At 40.0% G+C, this 22,892-nt stretch overlaps 1 protein-coding gene across 5 annotated transcripts in view; it reads left to right on the forward strand.

The window, feature by feature from the left end:
* tanc2a (tetratricopeptide repeat, ankyrin repeat and coiled-coil containing 2a) overlaps nucleotides 1-22,336 on the forward strand; it is a 591,670-nt gene extending 569,334 nt beyond the window's left edge. For all 5 annotated transcript variants that reach the window (XM_052038520.1, XM_052038521.1, XM_052038522.1 and 2 more), the window contains 3 exons: nucleotides 5,679-5,825; nucleotides 9,250-9,350; nucleotides 15,259-22,336. In XM_052038520.1, the coding sequence (XP_051894480.1) occupies nucleotides 5,679-5,825; nucleotides 9,250-9,350; nucleotides 15,259-17,239 (2,229 nt within the window). In that variant the 3' untranslated portion in view covers nucleotides 17,240-22,336. The remainder of the gene's footprint in view (nucleotides 1-5,678; nucleotides 5,826-9,249; nucleotides 9,351-15,258) is intronic.
* The last annotated feature ends 556 nt before the right edge of the window (nucleotides 22,337-22,892 follow it).

Below are 22,892 nucleotides of genomic sequence, written 5' to 3' on the forward strand. Positions count from 1 at the left end.
GGTGAGGTGTGGTGGGGGGGTGGGGGGGAAGAAGAGGATTGCATTTTCACATTTGTTGTTTCAATATATGAACCATCCTCAGTTGCCAGAATACACGAAAGCATCCAATTTCTATCATGTAATCCACTGAGACTATGTTTGTTTTCCTACTCCTATACACTTCCCTTTCTACTCAAAACATCATAAAGTAGCAGAATTAGTCTCACTCAGCTATGTAAAGGCAGCTGAAACTCAACCTTCCCTTCCATCAGTGGTGCTTCTGCACGAGATAAGCAAATGGATAGAATGGTATATACACTGTGGACTTTGATTTCTCAGTTTTAGGCAGGTTCTTGGGTACAACTTCCATAGGATGGGAGATAAAAATTAACAGAATTAGCTGGCAGCTGTGTTGAGCAATTAGGAAGAAAAATGATAGGTTGGCCTTTATTGCAAATAGGTGTGGAGGGGCAGTACTGAGTAGAAGAATAAGGAAGCCATGTAGCAACTGTACAGAGGATTTTGTAAAACCGTGCCAGGAGCTGTGTGTGGTTTTAGTTTCCATGTGCAAGGAAAAATGTCTTGGGAGCAATGGAATATAGGTTCACTAGATCAATAGCTGGAGTGTAGGTTACTCTGAGGATAAGGGTTTGCCCCATGAGAGATAGGATAAGCCTACATTCACATTATGGGCTCACTGGAGTTGAGAAGACGTATCAACATTGAAATACATAAAAATCTGAGATCGTTTTGATGGTTGGATACTGAAAAGCTGTTTCCCCTAGTTACAGGGCTAGAACCAATGATAATTTCTCTGGATAAGTGTCAGCCATTTAGAGGTGAGAAATTCCTTCACGTTGGGGATTGTAAATCTTTGCCATTCCCTTCCCTAAAAAGATACGGATGCTTGATTATATGGATGAGATCTGTAGATTTTATTCACTAAGGAAATCAAATAATTGTATGTTTCCACTGACCATTTGGGTCAATTGATTGAGCAGGCAGAAACGTAGACAGAGAATCAGATGTGGCATTACACAGTGGAGCTGGCTTGAGGGTCCATATATCCTACTTCTACTTTACCTGCTCTTACATGGGAACTGTAAATCGTATTTACAGTCCATTCAGCCCAACTGGTCCACACCTCTTTGTTCAACCCCAGCAATATATCCTTCAACTCATTTCTCCCTCATCTGACTTCCCCTTGAACACATCCATTCATTCTGCCTCAATCATTTCAGCTGAGCTAGAAACATTACTCCTGAATCCCATATTGGATTTATTAGTGGCCTCTTATGTTTAAAGAAATCAGCAGATATGGCAGGGAAGTACAATTGAAGTAAATGATTACCCAGGTATTTACTGCAAAAAAGAAGCCTTATAGTTGCTCCTCTCCCTATTTAATGTGCGCTTATTTATGACCCCTGTCCCTGGTCTACGATGCAAGTAGAAACATCTTCACTATGACTTCCCCTTCAACCTTCTTCAAACCATTTCATGATTATCTCTTTGTCATATCCTTATTAAAATAAAGAACTTCAATCTATTTCCAGATAGATGTAATTTTTCAATTCTGCTCTCATTCTAGCAAACCCTTCTGCATTTTTTCCATTACCTTTTTATAAAAGAGAATTATTTGCAGTGCACAAGTTGGAGGTGTGTGGTGGGGGAACAACACTAACTGTTACCTCACAACTCCATGGACCTGATCTTGGATGCTGTTAGCACAGTTTGCACATTTGCTCCATGATTGTGTGGGTTTCCTGACTGCTCCAGTTTCCTCCCACATCCCAGAATGTGCTGGTTCATTAAGTGTAAATTACTCCTTAGTGCCGGTTAATGACAAAAAGAGTCAAAGGGGAGTTGATGGGCAGTTGTCAGAGAGAATACATTGCAGGGGTACAGGGAAATAAGGAGATGGGGAATGGGACTAATGGAGTTGCTTCCCTGGAGCAGCATGGATCAAATGGCCGCCACCTGTTTTGATATAAGGATAAGATTAGGTTCAACCAAAATCTGATGCGTAACTTCACTACCTTTCCTCTGGAAATGAACCCTAGTGCATTGTTTGCCTTTTTTAATGACCACGGTGTGGAGTGAAGGATTGAAATGGTAAAGAATGACAAGTAGAGACTGGATCGCAATCTTCCTACCCACCCTTAGGGAATAAGCAAAGTACTATCAAAAGGAGAAAAGAAGGGTGAGCAGTGGGAAGCAAGGTTTTGGGAAATGTCAGAAAACTAATTACCATGGTTTCAAATTTGAAATATAAGGGCTGATCTATATAAATAAATAAGGAACTTGCCAGGTAATGTAGCATGTTAATACATCAATGTGTTGTCCCATAATGTAGCTGGATATCTGTATACCTTTGATTCCCAGACATGGCATTATGACTGCCAGAAAATACTGAACATAATTTGGAACTCTAAGAGAAGTAGGGAAAATCTCAGGGGATTCTCTCGGGTTGGCTTCCTTCACCCAAATCCCAAATGATAAAATGTTAGAAGAAGATTCAGACAACAAGAGTAGAATGTGGGAATAAAGTAATTTAAATATTTAAAGAACTGGGAGCACAGAAGGGATCACAGAAGTACTGCGTGCGAATGATGGGATATTCCAGGCTTTGCTTTGCACTATGGGAGTTTCAAAATCAAGGCCTCTGGAGAATTTCAAGAGAGTTGCACATTTCCTGGCACCTGGTTTCACATTTGTAGAATCACTCATTCATCTTGCACAGTAACCCTGACACCTAGTGGTTTAGCTTTAATTTCCGTCTCCTTACACAATAGAAAGGAGATGAGCTGTCTTGCATTTAATAACTTTGCAATCGTGGCTTATTGCCAGGACTTGGTTCTCATGGTTACTCTGTGCAGAATTGATTACCTGTCCAATATGAGTAATCTGAGCTCTTTCACAAACTACAATTATAATGTCATCATTATTTGGCAACTGAGCATGTGGTTAGACCTGTGGGGCACACCTTATGTGAAGGAAAAGAAAGGTGGGGGGATGGGTCCTATGTCAGCATTCATCCACAGCATCTAGAACTTAAATAGAAATTATTCCTTTAGAACAGGAGTTTGTTCCATGGTTTTGTTGTGTAGGGGTGAACACAGAAGGAAAAAGATTTGCTTTCTTCCCTTCATTCTTTCCTCCTATGTTGTCCCTGAGTTAATCCACTGCACAAGCTAAGCTCCTTGTGGCTCGTTTCCTATTCATCAATTTGGTCAACTTCTCTATCTGCTTCAATGCAATTTCAATGTTCAAAGAATATCAGTAGTGAGATGGAGAAAGAAATTGTCTGTAGTTAGAGGGGCAGTCCTGACTTTCTAAATAGTTAGGATGCTTCAGTAATTGTACAATATTTGCATTCAAATTCCTAAGAGAGTGCCTCCTTATCTCTAACTTCTTACCTACTGCTTTCTCAATTCTAAACACTCTTCCCATTCTAGCCTCTTGTCCATCCATGACTGGCAGCTACCTCAGTCCAAGCTTTGGAGAGCTCTTCCTCAATCTATCCATCCTTTGAAATGCTACTTAACTTCCAACCCTTGGTCCAATTTTTTCAGTCAATAAACCTAATGTAAAGCCCTGGACATTCTGTGACATTAAAAATGCTGAATGAATGTATTGCTGTTGACATGTGATTGTTGAAGCATCTCATGTTCAGTGGTATTTTGTTCCTTTAGCCCTAAAATGGATCTTTAGGAACTGATCTGGCTAAATTGACTTCTGAATGATTCCTTGTGGGAAATGTATTTAAAATTTCACCATATCTGTTTTCAGTGCTGTGAGGAAATTCTTTCAGGATATGTAGCTCCCCCTAATGAGTCATGTCTAGTTTTTATCTCTGGCCGCATTGCAAATACATAAAACAGAAAACACTTCAGTGCATAGCCGTATCAACATCTCACGGGAAGAAAAATAGGTTAAAGTTTTGTGTTGATAATCTCTTTTAGAACTAGAAAAAAGATAGTAGAGCCCTTAAAATAGAGTAACAACTACAGTAGGAAAGGATCATGGGACAATTTCATACTAACTTGTTTCTCTTCAGTGGCATGTAAACATTTCATTTAAATCTGATAAAAGGTGAAGGATATTGATTGACGTACAAAAGTCATCTGAAGTATTAGAAGATGAGAGGTGGCCATAACAGATCCTAGGTGGAAGGCAGAAAATGGAACATGAATGGATGAAAGGGAAAGGAATATGAGTATGAAGTTCTTAAAGTCAGAGGGTAGGGTGCAGAGTATCCAGAGCCCAAGTGAGATACTACAGTTGATTCTGTGATTACACACTTCAAGCAAGGAATGTGCATTGGAGGAGATATTTTTAGCACTAAGGTTGAAAACAATTTCTGAAGTTTGAGTTGAACTAGATTGCAACGGTATTAAAAATCAAGGAATAGATTTTTTTCACATTCATTTAGTGGATGTAAATGTTGCTGGCAACGCCAGTGTTTATTGTCCATCCCCAATTGCTCCTAAACTGAGGAAGTAAATTGGTAGAGTCACAAATAGGCCAGACTGCATAAATATGACAGGTTTCCTTTCATGACTCCCATCAGCATTCTTTACAATTCAGTAGTTTCATGGTTACGGTTACTGATTTTTTTTAATTCTAGATTTACTTAATTATGTGAATGTTAATTCCGCAGCTGCCATGGTAGGGTTCAAACTCCTGATCCAGAACCCTGGTTGTTAGTTCAGTAACTTAACCATTGTACTACTGTAGCAGGAGGTGCTAGATAACATACTGATGGCTGGTAGCATAATTCTTTCTCTCAGAATGGGGATATTCAGAAAAATCGTTACCCTCTCTGCATTTGATATAACTTTTGGAGAAGATACATGGACAGGAAAGATTTAGAGGGATATGGGCCAGAAGCAGGCAGATGGGACTGGCTTAGGTAGGCATCTTGGTCAGCATGGATGAGCTAGGTGGATGGCCCTGTTTCTGTGCTATGTCACTCTATCACCAGGTTAAAAAAAGGAATAAAATCCTTTATGAATTTTACCCCCATTACACATCAGTGCAGTAATAAAATGTTTCTTTTTCATTACATTTGATTTCATAGCAAAGGTAGGTTACTAGCCATTATCAGGATTTTGGTTGGCTTTTGAATTGAATTCTTGGAATTAAGCAGCAATACATCACACAGCATGTGATGAACTGTCCAGAGGAAGAATTGCACAAAATCCTAATAGATATCCGGTCCATTATTTGGAATCATTGCCGCATCAATCTGCAAATATAAAAGAAGTGGCTGTGTTATAGTTTGATTTTGTGAGTAGCATCCCAGGAAGTATTACTTTATTGCACAATACAAGTTAAATGATTTTCTCTAATTTGGACACTTGTTTTGGCTTTCTTCTAACATGGCAATAACAGAAGCACGGGATTGGTTTGCAGTCACATTTAGGACAATACAGATTAGTTTATTTCTTGAGATTGCCACATTGATTTTGAAATACCTCCATTTGAAGTTCAAAGAAACATGTTGTCTCTTGTTAATCCCTCCAGATAATCCTGAAACTCAGCTATGTTTATTCCCTTTTAACACAAGTTTCTTCGTTGTTAGTCCCAAGCAAGCCTAAAGACATAATTTACTGAATTCTCCATGTTAGCTAACCATGTATAAACATTTTCAAACCTATTGTATTTGTAATTTTTTTTCCTCTTTCCTGTTTGATCAGAAAGGAAAAGTGAAGGAAGCAGCACAACGATACCAATACGCATTGAAGAAGTTCCCACGAGAAGGATTTGGAGAAGATTTAAAAACGTTTCGGGAGTTGAAAGTGTCCCTATTCCTGAACCTCTCACGATGTCGGAGAAAAATGAATGTATGTCCAATGGCCTCTTTGGTAAATAGAAGATGCAAGGAGCTTTGTTTAAAGCTGATGTGGCCCCAAACTCCTTTTCGATAGTGTGAAAATTTTTGCCCAGTGTTTAATACGAATATAGGCATAGCAATCAAGCCCACAAATACTTGAATGTCATGCATTTTCAGTACAATGTGTATTATTGTTAAATAAGCCAAGATGCTAAAAATAATGATAATGGGTCAAATTTCAAAAACAAATGTTCCTGTTTAATCTATCTGAGGAACAGTGTTTACTATGCCATCTTAGGAACCTTTTCAATTGCTACCTTTCACCTAATCATATTTCCTTATGGCATTGAAGGAAGCTATTCAAACCCATTGAGTCTCTTAGACCAATCTCTTCAATCCCATTCCCCCACCTATTTCCTGTAATCTATTTTCTGGCACGTGCCCATCAACACTTTAATTCTCCTACCTCCCAACCATACTGGGTTAATTAATCTACTAGTCATTACATCTTTGGGATGTGAGAGGAACCCAGAATACCCAGAGGAAAGCCATGCAGTCACAGAGAATGGGTAAACTCCACATAGCGCCAGAGGTCAGGATTGAACCCATGTTACTAGAGCTGTGTAACATTGGCACTACCTGCTGCACCACTCTGCCATCTGTTGGATCACTGTCTCAAGAAAACTGTTCTCAATCTCTAAAGATCCTGCCTCCAGGGTAATGATCTGCAATGTCAGAGCTCACTCCTGAAAGAAATATCCATGGAGCTGATGCAGAAGCACTCTACACTTCCCATCGGGCAAGTGAACTCTAAAGCATATGCCAGTGCCAGTTTAGTGTCCACACCCTGCAAAGTGTGTCATTGCTGCATGCTTCCAGGCTTTTCTCTGTTCTGTCAGATTCTCATTTATTCCTACTAATGCCCATACCCCATCCCCTTTATGGAGTCCTTCACAGTGTGCTAAGGTGAGGAGGAAGAGGGAGAACAAGTTTGATGATTTAGATCAGTTGTTCTGAAAGGGTATCACCCATCTGATGCACATGTGCCTGTAATACAGCATTAATGACAGCGTAGACATTGTCTACTACCTGAAATCCTCCTGTGCCTTTAAATGTTGAGTGTGGTTGTAACCTCCTGAGACACAGAGACAATGTTGCAGAATAGTGAATCTGGTCATGGATCCTTACACTGCAAGTTAGAGTTCCCCACTTGCCGTCTTATGAGTATCACCTTACTGAATCTCCATTGCCTTTATTTTATGGTGGGGAAAGGATCTTGTGGATTACCTCCCTCTTAAAGCCCACCTTTCCTTTTCTCTCACCCTGCATAGCAAAGAACACAAAGGCTGGATCAGGGGGATTCGGTGCTTGCTCCCAAATAGATTCGTAGAGAAAGAGGCCAAAATCTTGCAATAGTGCTTTGCCTTCACGTACTGTTTGAAGTAAGCTCTAGGCTGAATGAAAGCACTTCTCAGATTCACAAACTCTTCCCATCTGTCATTCCTAGCAGTTATTGCACCTTGTAACTCTCTTTTCTAACTTAACTACTGCCTTGCTTTGATCCATATTATAATATATGCTAAGTAGGATGAATGTGCTCGGTGGTGAGCAGATCAAAGGAAAGCCCCCAAACAATTGAAAATTTCAAAGGTTTTGATCTTGAAATGCAAAATCAGAAAATTACTTCCACAGAATTTACTAAAATACATGCCTGACTTTATACTAAAGAAATTATATAATCATAAAATCTAGCACTCAGACTGTTTTGTGATTATTTTCAATGGATTAAATATTAACCAGGATACTGGGAAAACTCTTGCTTTTCTTTGCTTAACGCTACAAGAGTAGAGAGATGGTGACTTTGCTTTAACATGGACTGACTCACTACATGGATGTATCAGATTAAATTTTGTGGTTGCACGTATTGGCAGTCTTTTCCGTTGACACAAAGTTCAACAGTACATAAGGATTTTTCCGTGTGTAAAATGAGCTCCAATTCACTTATCACCTCTCTGGGCATGTGCAAAATTCAACCCTGCCCCCCCACCACTTCTGGACCATCTCCAAGTACACCATTCATATTTTTAGCTCAATCCCTTGCCATGCTGCTGATTACAACATGGGAATAAATTGCATCTAGTTTTATTTTAAATACCTCTACCCAAATATCCATTAACAACCTAAACAGAAAGCATAGAAGGTGTGCACAATGGTGCAGCTCAAGCAACCTAGGTTTAATCCTGACGTTTGATGTTGTTTGTGGAGAGTGCATGTGCTCGCTGTGACCATGTAGGTTTCCTCCAGCTGCTCAGGTTTCCTCCCATATCCCAAGGATGTGTAAGTCATTAGGTTAATCGGCCACTGTAAATTGCCCCTAGTGTATAGGTCAGTGGGAGAATCTGGAGTGAGTTGGTGGGAAGTTCAAAAACAAAATGGGGTGGTCAGCACGGACTTGGTAGGTCAAAGGGCCCACTTCTGTGCAGTGACTGCGACTTAATATAATCAGGGTTCATGATTCTGATGTGTGTGTGTGTGTGTGTGTGTATAAAAAACATCAGAATGCTAAACTAGAGCGGTTGAGTTAGTGAAAGCAGGAGGAGGGAGAGAGGTGGTTGAAAGTGGTGAGTGTGATATTCTTGTGTGGAGAAGTTTGTTACTGGTGTTCAAGTCACACTGTTTACTGCATTGACTTTTAAACACTGTATAAAATTGGCACTGCATTTATTCTTGGCTGAATATGTTACACTTTTTAATTAAAAATTTTATTTTTCTGACTGGTTGGACTAATGGTACTGACCAGAAAATTGCAATATTTAAAAATTGATGGCTGGATGGATTATTGAAGTGTCTGTGATCCTTCTGCTCACAGCGGAGGTTGTGTCTGTTGACAGCACTACCTCTTAACTCTTGAGCCTGGTCAGTTCCAAAGAGCAAGTCATTTTACTACTCACTTTGGAATCAATTACTCTATATTCGTCATTATATATGGCATGTATGTTTAAACCATGCAGTCAGACCTGGTTTGAGCTGGGCTGATGAAATATATCTGCATGTAGCCCAATGATAGCAAAATGTTCCCTTTTATATTTTAAAATCGCACTAATTATATACAGAAATGTAAAGAGCCAGAAAGCAGTGCCGATATACTGGAGGTGACTGTAATTGAATTATAATAATAAGTTCTACCTCTGTTGTTCAAGGAGTTCAGTTTTGTAGATTGGTCGGAAGACTTGACTTGCAGACTTATTTTTCATATTAAACAGAGTACGTTCATTTTCTGATACAATAGTTGTTTGCCACTGGCACGAACCTAAACAATGAGGGTGAAACACATTTTAGTTGAAAGCTGTTTCAAGTACATTTAGAATTTTAGAACTTTCCCTCCTCTGACACAGTGCCCCAAATTGCTAATGTGAATGTGTTGTGCTTGGCAGGATTTTGGAATGGCAGAGGAGTTTGCAACCAAAGCACTGGAGCTGAAACCCAAGGCATATGAAGCATATTATGCCAGAGCTAGAGCAAAGCGAAGCAGCAGGTAAAAAGGGGAATAAGAAACATTTTGCATGCGGGGCAGGCCATTAGTTATTGGAAATGTGCATTCTTTATTTCTGCTGACTATGTCTTAATGTGCCCACTTGTTTAGCAGGATTATGGAAATTGGGCTGAATCTTGCTGAAGTGAGATCTCACAGGTTTTGCTGATGGACTTTCCTTCCTCCATCAATTATGTTAACTTTAGTTTTCCCTTTAACTTGTTAGAATTACAATCTGTTAATGGTTTAGGAAGGATATCAGGGCATCTGGATCTTTACTGATCAGCAGTGTGGCTCCCTTCCCAATGGAATGTTAAGGACTGAGAAAGAAACCAGAGAAGGAAGGTGAATAAATTAAAGTCATAACAGATAGAGAAAGGGAAATAAAAGATTGGTTTAAGAGAAAGCAAAAAAAGAGACAGGAAAGAAAAATGATTCAAAGTTGGCTATTTTTTTATGATCTCCAGCAACTCACTTACACAAACTTGGTTGTTTCCTTTTTGGGTCAGGGAGATAGGTGGATAATCATCAACAATTATCGTGACGTTGAAAGGATGTGTCAAACAAGATGCTGGAGGAACTCAGCGGGTCAGACAGCATCTGTAGAGGGAAATGGGCAGTCGATGTTTCGGGTTGAAACCCTTCAACTGCACTGAAAAATGGAGGGAAGATAGCCAGTATAAAAAGGAGAAGGGAAGGGATGGAGCAAGAGCCGGTTCCAGGTGAGGAGGGGTGATAGGCAGCTGGATGAGGGAAAAGTGGAAACAGAGACTGGGAGGCGATAGCTGGAGGTGACAAAGGACTGCAGATGATGCCATCTGATAGGAAAGGAAGGTGAAGGTGTTGCAACTACCCAGTTCTTGCTCCATCCACCCAAGCTCCGCATCACTCCGTTTCTTTCCCCTCCTCTGCCCACTCCATCTCCCCATCACCCACACACTCCTTCCACTGGGTCCCCTCCCACTACTGTTCCCATCTGCTCACCCCACTCCCTTATTAGATTCCATGCTCCACCTTCCTTCCCTATCGGATTCCATCATCTGCAGCTCTTTGTTGCCCCCACCCATCACCTCCCAACATCTGTCACTATCTCCACTCTTCCCTCCTCCATCTACCTATCACCCCTCCTCACCTGGACCCACCTATCGCTTGCCAGTTCTTGCCTCATCCCTCCCTTCCACCCCCCCCCCCCCCAACACACACCTCTTTATACTGGCTATCTCCTCTCTATCTTTCAGTACAGATGAAGGGTCTTGCCACAAAATGTTGACTGTCCATTTCCCTCCAGAGATACTATCTGACCTGCTGAGTTCCTCCAGCATCTGCATTCTCTTGTGTCTCCTTGAAAGGACACGTGCCAGTTTTTACCAGACTCATATTCTTCGCTATGTTGAGTGTGCAAGGAAATAAAAACAACAGGGAGGATAGGAGCAAGGTTCTGCTCGTGGAAAGCAAATATCAGGCCAATGTAAACCTGCCAGCAGGTTCTGCTGATTCATATTTTGCAGGTTCTCTGAGTCTCCTGAATTTGTTGGTCAATTTACACTTAACAAGGGTGTATAATGTCAACACACCGTGATTTTTTCAGCAAGATATATCCCCTCAAGTATTTGGAAGGATATTTGGTGTTAAAATTTGATTCAAAGCTTAAGACTGAGAGAAAATATTTTTCAAAATAATGAATCGTAGTAATGGTACCAGTATTTTGAGAGCATAGGCTCTCTTATCAAGTTTTGATTTAGTAGATAAGGTACAGGTAATGGTACTTTGAAACAGTGTTCTGTGTCTCTAAAGGCTTTTATAGATGAATACAATACAGAAATTCCAGCAAGGTTCTGGGCCTGACCATGCCATCTTGTAGGGTTGCTGATTTAAAAGCAAACTTTTACCTCAGTATAAGCAGGAGATTGCTGTAGGTACCTTTCACATAATTATTGGGTCCTCGTATAATTGAGAAAAGAAAATAAAGGAAGTGGCTTTAACCTGCTCCAATAGCCAATTCACTGATATGCAGTGTGGGTTTCCTCGTTGCCACTCAGCTCAAGTTCAAGTTACTTTATTGTCATTCATCCATGCTATAAAAACATATGGTGGAACGAAATGTCATTTCCCCCAGACTCACACAACAGAGGACGTACATAGAACAGAAGACATACAATAAACACAACAAAAAACAAAAAATCAAAACAAAAATAGTGCAAAAGACGGTATATACAAAATACAAATTTAGTGCAGAGTTAGTGCAAAACCGAGTTGGACAAGGGAAATACAAGCTCAGTGTATTGTACTCATCGTATAAACATGTTCAGCAGCAGCCAAAGTTCTTAATCTCCTTAGTTCAGATCTCCTTAATGCCTTGTTCCAAAATTAGATGAAATAAATGAATTCCAGAAACAAAGTGAGATAACTGCCTTTGACCTTTATAAGAGACAGCATTTTATTGATGTGTGGTAGAAAAAGCCCTGATAAATCTGCGGTTGGTGAGAAAAGGCTGGAGTCAAACATCACACAAAGAAGATGGATACGGTTGTTGACGTTCAATCACTCCTCACCCAGAACATTGCTGCAGGAAGTCTGACCATCTTCATGAATGTCATGAATTGGAATGCAGTGAATTCTGGACAACATTCAAGCATAGGCTGATAGCTGGCAAGTCATATTCATACCACAGAAGTGTCAGTCTAACTTTATCAAGAGAGATTCTAATCACCAACTTTTGACATTCAACATCATTACCAACTGCACGTTTACCACCCTGAGGGTCACTATTGAACAGAAATTTAATTAAACCAGCCACATAAATACTGCAGGTAGGTCAAAGGGTGGGTATCCTACAGGAAGTGCCTAACCTTCTCACTTACCAAAGCATTCCTACCACACCACAGGAGTGGAGTGGAATGCTCTTCATTTACCAGATGAGTATAGATTCAGCAATGCTCAAGAAACTCTGTCCCATAAAGAGGAAGACAGCCCACTTCACCACTGGCACCCATGGCTGCAGTCTGTACCATCTACAAGATTTTCTACCACAACTGACCAAGGCCTTACAAATCCACAACTATGCTACCCAGAAGGGTCAGGGAGCAGAAACATGGGAACACCACTACCTGCAAATTGCTTTTGAGGTTGCACACTGTTGTACCCTGGCAATATATCACCCGTTCCTTCTTCAAAGTGGGGTTGAAATCATGGAACTCCTTACATAACCTCACAGGAACGTCTTCACCATAAAAACTACACTCTTCCAGCTTCTCAAGAGCAAATTGGGGATGTAGTATAAGTAATCACCTTGTCAGTGACAGCCATCTCCTCGTAAAATTAAAATTCTTTACACGTCAGGAATTCTGATCCAATGTTAGGGATTCTGTTTAAAGGCATGGATTTTACAGGAGCTGATCTAGTTAATTGTGATTCCAAAAGTGAGAAATAGCATCAGATCTGTTCTCATGGATACCACCCATGTGATTCCCCAGTTTGTACAAGATGTCTGCGAAGTTAGCTTGATGTGTGCACAGACACATTGACTTTAGTTCTGAACAGGAGAAAAGTTGGAATTTCTTTTTGAAACCCAGATTTTTAACTCTTTCTCACTACTGGCCTTCATGAAAAACAGATGAATTGCAGCTGGATCCTGCTGGTTGTATGTAGCATGAGGTTAGTGCAGACTCATTCATTTGTTCTTCCAAACAATGCTATGTACTCGTGTCAGAAAATCACCTCCCTTGCTTCTCCTGAAAGCACTAATACCTCTTGCACAATTGGAATAAAGAATGAAGACAATTATTTGTTTTGTTTGGGAATAAAGCTTCAGGGAAATCCATTAATAAGCTGTGGTTTACAGTTTGGATAATGGAGCATATCTCCGTTATATGAGGTCCTGGCTGGATAAACTAGACTTAGCTCAACATGTGGAAGACTGGATTTTTTTTACAAAGAAGTTCACAAGACAGATAAAGCTGGCATTATTATTTTGACCAAGGAGCTCAAGGTATTGAGTATTGATTATTAAGCTGTTGTTTTTCTACCAGTTAATGGAGAGTGAACGAATAATGGATGTCATAATACAGCTGCCCGTTGCTATTTGTTTCAGTGAGATTCCAATTTCACATGAAAAAATCCCTGCTTGTTTCTTTGTCCTTTGCCTACCTTGTCATAGCCTTGAAATTAATTTACCTTTTTATACATTTCTCTGCCGTTAATTACACTGCAACCACCCTATGAAGTTTCAAGTCCTGTAGGTAGGACACCACTGATAGGAAGCCAGATACTTTCTATTCTCACTGAAAGTTATCATGAAAGAACTGTTGATTTGGCATTATTAATGTATTGTCCATTCCATGTTTTGGATTTGAAATTAGTGTGTTCAGATCATGAAAAGGAGAGCATAATTGCAGGAAACAGGACCAATTAGTTTGTGAAAGTAATTGATGACAATACTTTGAACTATCCTAACTTAATGCATGTACTGAAAGGCACGGTGCATGTGTGTAATAGTGAGTTATATCTATTCCTATCCTAGATTTAGTTGGTGCACACTTGCCTCAGAATCAAAAAGCCAAAGTTCAAATCTCTGTTCAAATACTTGCGCACTCAATGTTGACTGGCTGCATTACTGGGGGTGGCACTTTTGGATGAGCCACTAAACTGGCCCTGTTTGGAGAAAGAACACAAGGGTTCTCCCTCTCTCCTAGCTCAGCTCAGCAATCAACATGCTTAATTAGGTTATCTAATTGCTGTTTATGGAACCTTGAATGCAAGTTGGTTATCTCATTTCCCTAAATTATACTTGTAACGACACTTCCAAAATAATTCATTGGCCGTGAAGCACTTTAGGAAGTCATAGAAGTATGAAAAACACCTACATAAGTTCACAAGATCACAAGACAAGGGAGCAGAAGCAGGCCATTCGGCCCATCGAGTCTGCTCCAAGGAAAGGGAAATAGAAATGAGAAATGGGGAATGGGGGAAGAAGAAGAAGAAAAAAAAACTATTCTAATCCCAATTACCGGCCTTATCCCCATATCCCTTGATATCCTGACTATTTAGATATCTATCTATCTCCTCCTTGAACGCCCCCACTGATCTGGCTTCCACTGCTGTACGTGGCAAGGAGTTCCACAAATTCACCACCCTCTGGCTAAAGAAATTTTTCCTCATCTCTGTTTTGAAACTGTACCCTCTAATTCTAAGATTGTGCCCTCTGGTCCTGGACTCACCCACCACCAAGGGAAACAGCCTAGCCACGTTTACTCTGTCCTTTCCTATCAATATTTTAAATGTCGCTATGAGGTCCCCTCTCATTCTTCTGTACTCCAGCGAGTACAGTCCGAGAGCTGACAAACGCTCCTCGTACTTAAGCCCTTTCATTCCTGGAATCATCCTCGTAAATCTCCTCTGAACCCTCTCCAACGTCAACACATCCTTCCTAAGATGTGGGGCCCAAAACGGCGCACAATATTCCAAATGAGGCCTCACTAGTGCCCCGTAGAGCCTCATTAACACTTCCTTACTTTTATACACTATACCTCTCGAAATGAATGCCAACATAGCATTCGCTTTCTTTACCACCGATCCGACCTGGTGGTTAACCTTTAAGGTATCCTGCACGAGTACCCCCACAAGTTCAGGTTCTTTAATTTGTGAACACAGATTTAATAATGAAGTTATGAAAAGTGAGTTCAGAGTAATGTGAGGTTAGCCTCATGTACATAGGGATAAGAGAAGATTAAGTCTACAATAATAGGATCTTCTGTAGAATGTGGACAAATAAATAAATTGGAAGCTCAGGAATATTGGTCCATTTTTCATTGTGGACTACCTCCTAAAAATAACTGAAGGTAACTTGCAAGTGTTGGATAATATATCTCGAGTAAGACCGTATTTATTTTACACACAATTTTCTTCCATACAGGCAGTTTCCAGCTGCCCTGGAAGATTTGCATGAGGCTGTGAAGCTTTGCCCGAATAACCGTGAGATACAACGCTTGTTGATACGGGTAGAAGAGGAATTCAGGCAGTTGCAATATGGTCAGCAGTTGCAATATGGCCAACAGCAGCAGCAGCAGCAGCCACCACAACAACAGCAACAGACTCAACAAGAAGACGTAGACTCAATGCATGAATTATATGATGAGGAATATTTGGAGCAGGAGTTGGACAATGTCTCTGTTGGCTTACAGACAGAACCAAGACCTAGCCAAGGGCTGCCTGTTATCCAGAGTCCACCACCTTCCCCTGCCCACCGTGAGCCCACCTACAGATCCAGCTCGCCTCTCAACTCCCACCAAGTTTTTGACTACAGACCAAACCCTTCAATCTCCTCCCCAACTCGGCAGGGATACCAGTCCACGTCACCGTCAGTTTCTCCTACTCACCAGAATTCTCATTATCGGCCGAGTCCTCCGCCCACCTCCCCTGCTCATCAGGGCTCTTCGTACCGCTTTAGCCCACCCCCTGTGAGTGGCCCAAGCAAAGAGTATCAGTCAAGTCCCCCTCCTTCTCCACTGCGTAGAGCCCCGCAGTACAGAGCCAGTCCTCCTGCAGATAGTATGAGTGTATACAGGTCTCAGTCTGGCTCCCCTGTCCGTTATCAGCAAGAATCCACCATAGGTCAGCTTCCTGGTAGGCCAAAGTCTCCTTTGTCCAAAATGGCCCAAAGACCCTACCAATTATCTCAACCTCCATCAGGGCTACCCCAGCAAGGCCTTAGGTTACAACCAGCCAAGGCTCAAATTGTACGCACCAACCAGCCCAGCTCTGCGGTACATTCTAGTGCTGTTATACTTGGTGGATCCTATAACCAAGGACCTCACTCCATGAGCACCAAGCATCAGTCTTCAGTTGATATGGCTCCTACTCAGAGTCGCTTGGTTTATCAGCCTGTAATGGGTGGAGTGGTAGCAGACAGCAGACCTGTCCAACATGTGCAGGCGAGTCTGAGTGCAGGTGCAATAAGCAATGTTTGTCAGCATCCTGGAACAGTGATGACTAAAGAGGATCACAGCCAAAGACCTTCTTCAGCCTTTCGAGGAGGAATGAGGTATGGCCAGACCCCTCAGATTGGGCGCAGTCAGTCTGCATCATATTATCCTGTTTCCCATTCCAAGCATGAATTGGAAAGGTCTTCTGTTCCATCCAGCCAGATTTCATCTCCAGATGTATCTCACATGATCAGGAGGGCACTCACCGTGAATCCTCCGGAAATTAAACCTCACCCACCAACTCCTCGACCACTGCTCCATTCTCAAAGCACTGGCCTTCGTTTCTCCCCCTCTAACAATAGCCTTTCTTCTAGCTCCAATGTGTCTTCATTTCGACCTTCTGCTTCCATCCAACAGATGGAGATTCCACTCAAACCCTCCTACGAAAGCCGATCCAATGAAGAACAATCTCCCATCTCTCCAACACAGGGTTACCCTGGAGACTCTGGTCGTTCAAGGACCACACCTTTCATGGGGATCATAGATAAAACTGCTCGGACACAGCAATACACCCACATGCACCAGCAGAGCCGAACGTGGGCTGTGTCCTCTGTCGACACTGTCATCACCAGCCCCACCTCCTCTGGAGGGATGTCCCCTCAATCTGCCTCCTATAGTCCACCCCCAGTTAGTAATATTGCTTTTTTCAATAAGACTAACAATGCCCAGAATGGCCACCTGCTAGAGGAGGACATGTGTATCCCCCATGGGAAGCTGACCAATGGATCCCGGGCAGAGATCTTGGAGAGAGTTAGTCAGGCTCCCTCATATCCAGATGTAAAGGTGGCGAGAACGCTGCCTGTTGCACAGGCATATCAGGACAGCATCTATCGGCAGCTTTCCAGAGACTCACGACAAGGGCCAACGTCACCTTTAAAACCAAAGAGACCATTCGTAGAGTCAAATGTATAAAGGCAATCCTTTAGATTCTAAATCCCATGTTGTGAGCAGGTCTGCTATTAAACTTCTTGCACATGTAGCCACACAGTGCACTGTACAATGAAGCTGCTTCCACTTGCATTTGAAATAAGCCAGAGAAAAGAATTGTAGTGGGTTTAGTTTTATTTCGTTACTAAATTATGTGTAGTTTCTAACTTTTCTAACAATTGTACAGAAGTTTAAATGTTGGGGAAAGAAACCTGAAATGAAAATCAAAGTATGAATGGTTAAGTGACGAATGTTAGACTAATCCATTATCAGGTCAGTTCGCATTTTTACTTTACATAGGTATGGTTAAAAATGTACAATGAGCAATTTTATTTAGCTTTTTAAGGAAGTCGGACACATAACTTACAATAAGGTGCAGATAATGACATTTATTTTCAAAGACAATGCTGTGATTTGTACAACTTGTAATCAGTTTACTATGATTTATACATGATGGGTGCATTACACAGAACTGTCGGTATGTTTCCAAAACCTCAACCGATCTGCATTTAATTTCAAAATCAATTCTCTGCACTAGCATGGGATTAGAAATATTTTACCTTCAGAGATAAACAGTAAGTGTTTGTTTTAGCTGCAAGGTTATTCTGTTTAATACTGTAAATGTTGTATGAAGTTTTGCTCTCTACAGACCTGTAGTTAATAATATTTAAGAATATTTTAAGTTAAGTCAACTTGTATAGGGTTACATTTTTCTAAACTTTATTTTAAACCAGGTGCAACAATTGCTGAATTGGTGTGAATATAAGGGGACATTCCCAAACTGTAGAGCTGACTTTCCCTGGCATTCTCCTGCTCCTTCACTGTTTCTTTGGCAGAAAGGCTGTGGGAACCCAGAAGAAAGGAATAGACACCACGTTTCTGGTGTTCTCAGGGCTATTCGCCTGGATGAGTGAGAGAGGCCTCTACTCCTAAGCGACTACATCTGCTTTGATTCTTTCCATATTTTACTGGCCAACTTCTCCACCTCTTGCATTGTGAAGGCCATCTCACTTATAAAGTAAAGCACTCATTCTTGTTGAAGTTTTTTTACATTGCCAGCAGTGGAACACTTCCAGAATGGACACTTGTTCCCTCTCCAACAACAAATGCAAAAAGTTTCCTTAACATTCTATTCTACAAATTGCAAAAGTGAATCTGAGAAATGTTCAATAATTCTTGGCAGTAGGTATTCCCAAAAACCTGGAATAAAAAAATGGAATTTTGTTATAATTTCTGATGGTGCTGACATGTGCCATCCTCAAAGGAGTAATTCAAAAATGCACCAAAGCCTTTGTGAAGAATTGATCAATTTGCCAACTGTATGATTTTAATGCACCATTGAATATATTAAGCAGTAATCCTCAGACAGATTCAATGGCATGAACCATAAACCTACCCACTTGCACTCTAATTTTTTTCCTGCGCCATGTCTGTTTCAGTTGTGCTACTTTTAATCTTAGATTTAGAATTCTGTTACAGAAATCTCACTGCACTATCTGATTGGGGCTGGATGAATACTGTATGCAGAACTAGTCCCATTTTGCCCCTTTGTTCATGTTATTTAAGAAGATAAAAGGTTAACATTAGGGGTATATAAAACTCATTGTACATATATTTAAGTTGGGTTATTTGTCCCAATTAACATTCTTGAATTTCTTCCCAACTTTATTCCTATTACTTTTGTTTTCAAATAACTCTCCATCTTTTTAATTTTTAACTTTTTAAATCCTTCTCTATTCTTCTCATAGAATGAGTTGTACACATCCTGATTTGAAAATTGAGCCACGTTTGTTATGGAATGAACTGGTATCAAGTTCATACCATGGTTTCCTTGCTTCTCCATATATTCCCTATGGGAAGTGTTTGTCTTCTACTAAACATCGTCTCCTCTCCACCTGCTCAAACCTGGAAGTCACTGCTGTTGTCCTGTTCCATTTCTATGAATTTACAACCAATGACAATGGTTTTGTTCCCACCTTCATCATTCCTTTCTCTCTGTCCTCAGTTACATTTTCCAAGTGTGTGAATTAGCATGTTGCTAGGATTCATTTTGCTTTTGGAGTTATCTCTACTTCACTGCCATTTAATTCTATTAATATTTGGAAATGTCCCCCAGATGCACTTCAGATAAATGAAGTTATATGAAGATATATGAAGTCATTTAGCATTAAAATACAAAAGGATAGGCAAAAAACACATTCAATCATAATGTGCAGCTCCTTAATTACATCACCACATATTTCAAGAAACTGTACTGAAAGTTTGCCATCCGTATTTCCTGTATATGAGTGCACTTTATTGTTAACCTTTATATACTGGATAGATAATTGTGATTAGTGTTCTCATTAGGAGATGAACAGTTGTAATCCTTGGTGTATTTCACAGAAAAAAAGAACAAAATACTAAATTTGTAGCACAAAAGGGATTGCTGTAAATAAATGCCACATCTGGCACTAATCCAGCATCCCTCAAACGCACTTCCTTGGAAACTCCAACAGCGCACAACTTAACTCTCACTTTCACCGTGTATATAATGAAAATAGAAATGGTACATGTTACCTGGAAATGCATATAAAATCATTCTTTCTCATGTGCCTATAATATTTTTGTAGTACAAAATTCAATTGTAGAAACTCACCATTACATTGATGAGAGAGGGCCTGTCGTGTATGATAGTTACACCACTTGGTGGTTTATAAATCTAGATTAGAACAGCACAACTAAATATTGAGAATGAGTAAATTAATTTTCTGCCTGCAAATTATATTGGGTTGTACTCTCGGCAAAAACAATTGATTTGCAAGAGTTAGTAAGGAGAAGAAAAGTCAGGAGGGCCTCCTAAAACTGTTAGGGATATGGATGCATTGGCTGGGTAATTTCCAGAGAGTACGTACAGCATAGCATTAATTGACTAACCAGTACACTTTAAAGTGTTGAATTAGTATCGCACGGCAGAGAGTTCTCTACAAAATTACTGGAAGGATTGGAGTGAAAACATAGCATTTTCCTTAATTCTGGTCTAAGCAAATTGCACAATCAGGGCCACACATTGACTTATATTCCGAATAAATCCTGAACATGTCTATCCGAATCAATCTGGTTCTCAAAATCTCTTTGCAGCCCTTTATTAATGAAAGATGGAGCAACAGTAAGATAATTTGGAGTTAAGTTGTGTTGGCTGAACGTTTCCTTTAGCCTGCAGCTCTTAAGATCACAGAAACTTGCTAACTTTTCATTATCACAGCAACTCTATATTTGAGTTGCCCATATCTCTAAATAGTTTACAGTTAAGACATATGTGTGATTCCTGAAGTGCAGATCACCTTCTGGGTCTTGTGGTTTGTGCTGAAGAGATAGTTGTTGTTTTAGCTGGATCACCTTGGCTGGGTTTCCGCAATTGTTCAATTGCATAACTTGCTGTCAGAATGATCAATGCAATGCCACTGCCAACAGAGCCATGGGAATAACCCCTCAACAGGTAACTGAAACAACATTTTAGAACTAAAATTATACTCTCTGGCCTATTTGCAAAATGTTCAATACTGTGTGATTTTATTATTTACTTTTCAATTTATGATGTTTGATATTAAAGTTATTGATAGCTCCTGATGTAAACAGTAACACTCACCCTCAGCACCCTAATAATATGAGCATCTTACTCTAGTGATGTTTTGAAGCACTCTCTCTAAATGTGGCAAATTATGAGACATTAATGCTTTATCATCTTGGTTTCAAAGATGCAAGTATACCATTCCCAAATTAAATTAAGAACACATACTGTATATTTATTGGCCATGTAGTACCTTGGTGCATGGATAAGTGAAGGTTGCAAAATCAATGCTGTGTAAACCAACAAAAGTTGTCTTAAATATGTTAGTGAATCACCATGGAGATACTGGTTAAATCATGTAATGTGCAGTGTCGAAAAGCTGCATAAAACATTCAGGAATCTACTATTTAAAAAGTGCCATGATTTGAAAATGTAATTTAGTGATTACATATCTACATATATCTTACTGATCTGTTGCTTCTGTCTCTAGTGATCCCAAAGTCCAGTGTCTAAACTGGCTTATTTTCCCACATGTATCATAGTTAAGGGAGGAAATTAAAATATTGGGGCAAGGTGCAATATATAGTTCATGAACATCAATTGTCAGACCTTCACCAGAAATATCATATTGAAAATAGCCCTGTGCATTTTCACAACGTTGTTTGTCATAATTGTACATTCAAGCTTTCATTCTGACTTTAAGTGAACTTGTGTATATTTGCAGTTAAAATTATCAACCTTAATGGTATTGACACTCCAGTAGATAGCACATTTATGACTCAGAACTGTCTGATCTTTATGTGATTTGCTCAGAACAGTACAACGTGTAACAGGAATTAATGTTCCTTCCTAATGAGGAGTGCAATGTTATTTTTTATTATTGTTGAGTAAATGAGATGCAGAATCAGCTGCGGCAGGGATGCATGTCGGTACTTCTTTTCCTTCCTTGAAAAAGATATAACAAAATACTAACCATTTGAATGTAATTGCAGAAAATTATATTGCACCATGTGTCACTTCTGTGTTGATTCATGGGTTCCTTTATTTTTGCTGTACTTTAATAATGCACCAAGAAGGCATTTTTACACAGTGAGGCACCAGCTGGGGAGCTGTGTAAAAAAAAAAATTTCTCTCGTGTCTCTCCCTCTCTGTCCACACCACCCTCATTCTCTCTCCCTCTCTCTTTCGATGTAAAGGATTTTTCTCTGTATATTATAAACTGCATGTTTTGTTCCAGTTACTGATTAATAATTACAAGAGGTTGTGATATTGTATCCAGGTCGTCCTGGGCTGCGGCCCTTTCCATATTTTGGATGGAGATTTCTCTTTGCTGTATTGCTTGCTGAGCAGAGTAATATTGTCTGTACATGTGGGCTGTGAGTTAGTGCAAAAACAAAACAAAAAAAATAAACGAATGCTTCTGTTTTTATTTTTCATTTACAGATTGTGATCTGTACAATTTACTGTATGGAAATACTGTACCTATTTATAAATGGTTAAGACTTCAAATTAAATGAAACGCCACAGCCCAACTTTCATTAATGTTATTTTTGAAATTCATACAGATATAGGAAATACCTGCTCTCCCATCAAAGAAGTGTTAAAGCATAGGGCAACTATTATATAATGTGCATGATGAATATGTACAAAAATGATAGCAAACAGCCACATATTCATCCTTCCTCGAAGGTTCATTTTCCACTAGTCCACCTTAATTAGGAGTTTTCTACTTTGAAAAGATCTTCATGGAATCTCACCTCGAATCAAAGTGTTCCTGATATCAATCCCCAATTCTTTTCTCCAATATCAGAAGCAAGGTCTTACATAATGTACCTAGCAGACATGGTATTGAAAGAAATAGACCTGAGTAATTCTGAACTAATTTTCATTGGCATGTTAACACAATGTTTCACCTTTACAGTGTCTATGTTTATTAAAGCAATTATTTTGGGCCTTATAGGAGGGGTGAAATGTTGCACATTGAGTCATAAGACTATTCCATAGGATTGGATGTTGAATACATCTCTGTTCATTAAATGCCACTCTTTGGAAATAGGTCTGGTGCTCAAACCTAAAATGTACATACGT

This window comes from Pristis pectinata, chromosome 25 (assembly GCF_009764475.1).
Source record: "Pristis pectinata isolate sPriPec2 chromosome 25, sPriPec2.1.pri, whole genome shotgun sequence".
NCBI classification, from domain to species: Eukaryota; Metazoa; Chordata; class Chondrichthyes; order Rhinopristiformes; family Pristidae; genus Pristis; species Pristis pectinata.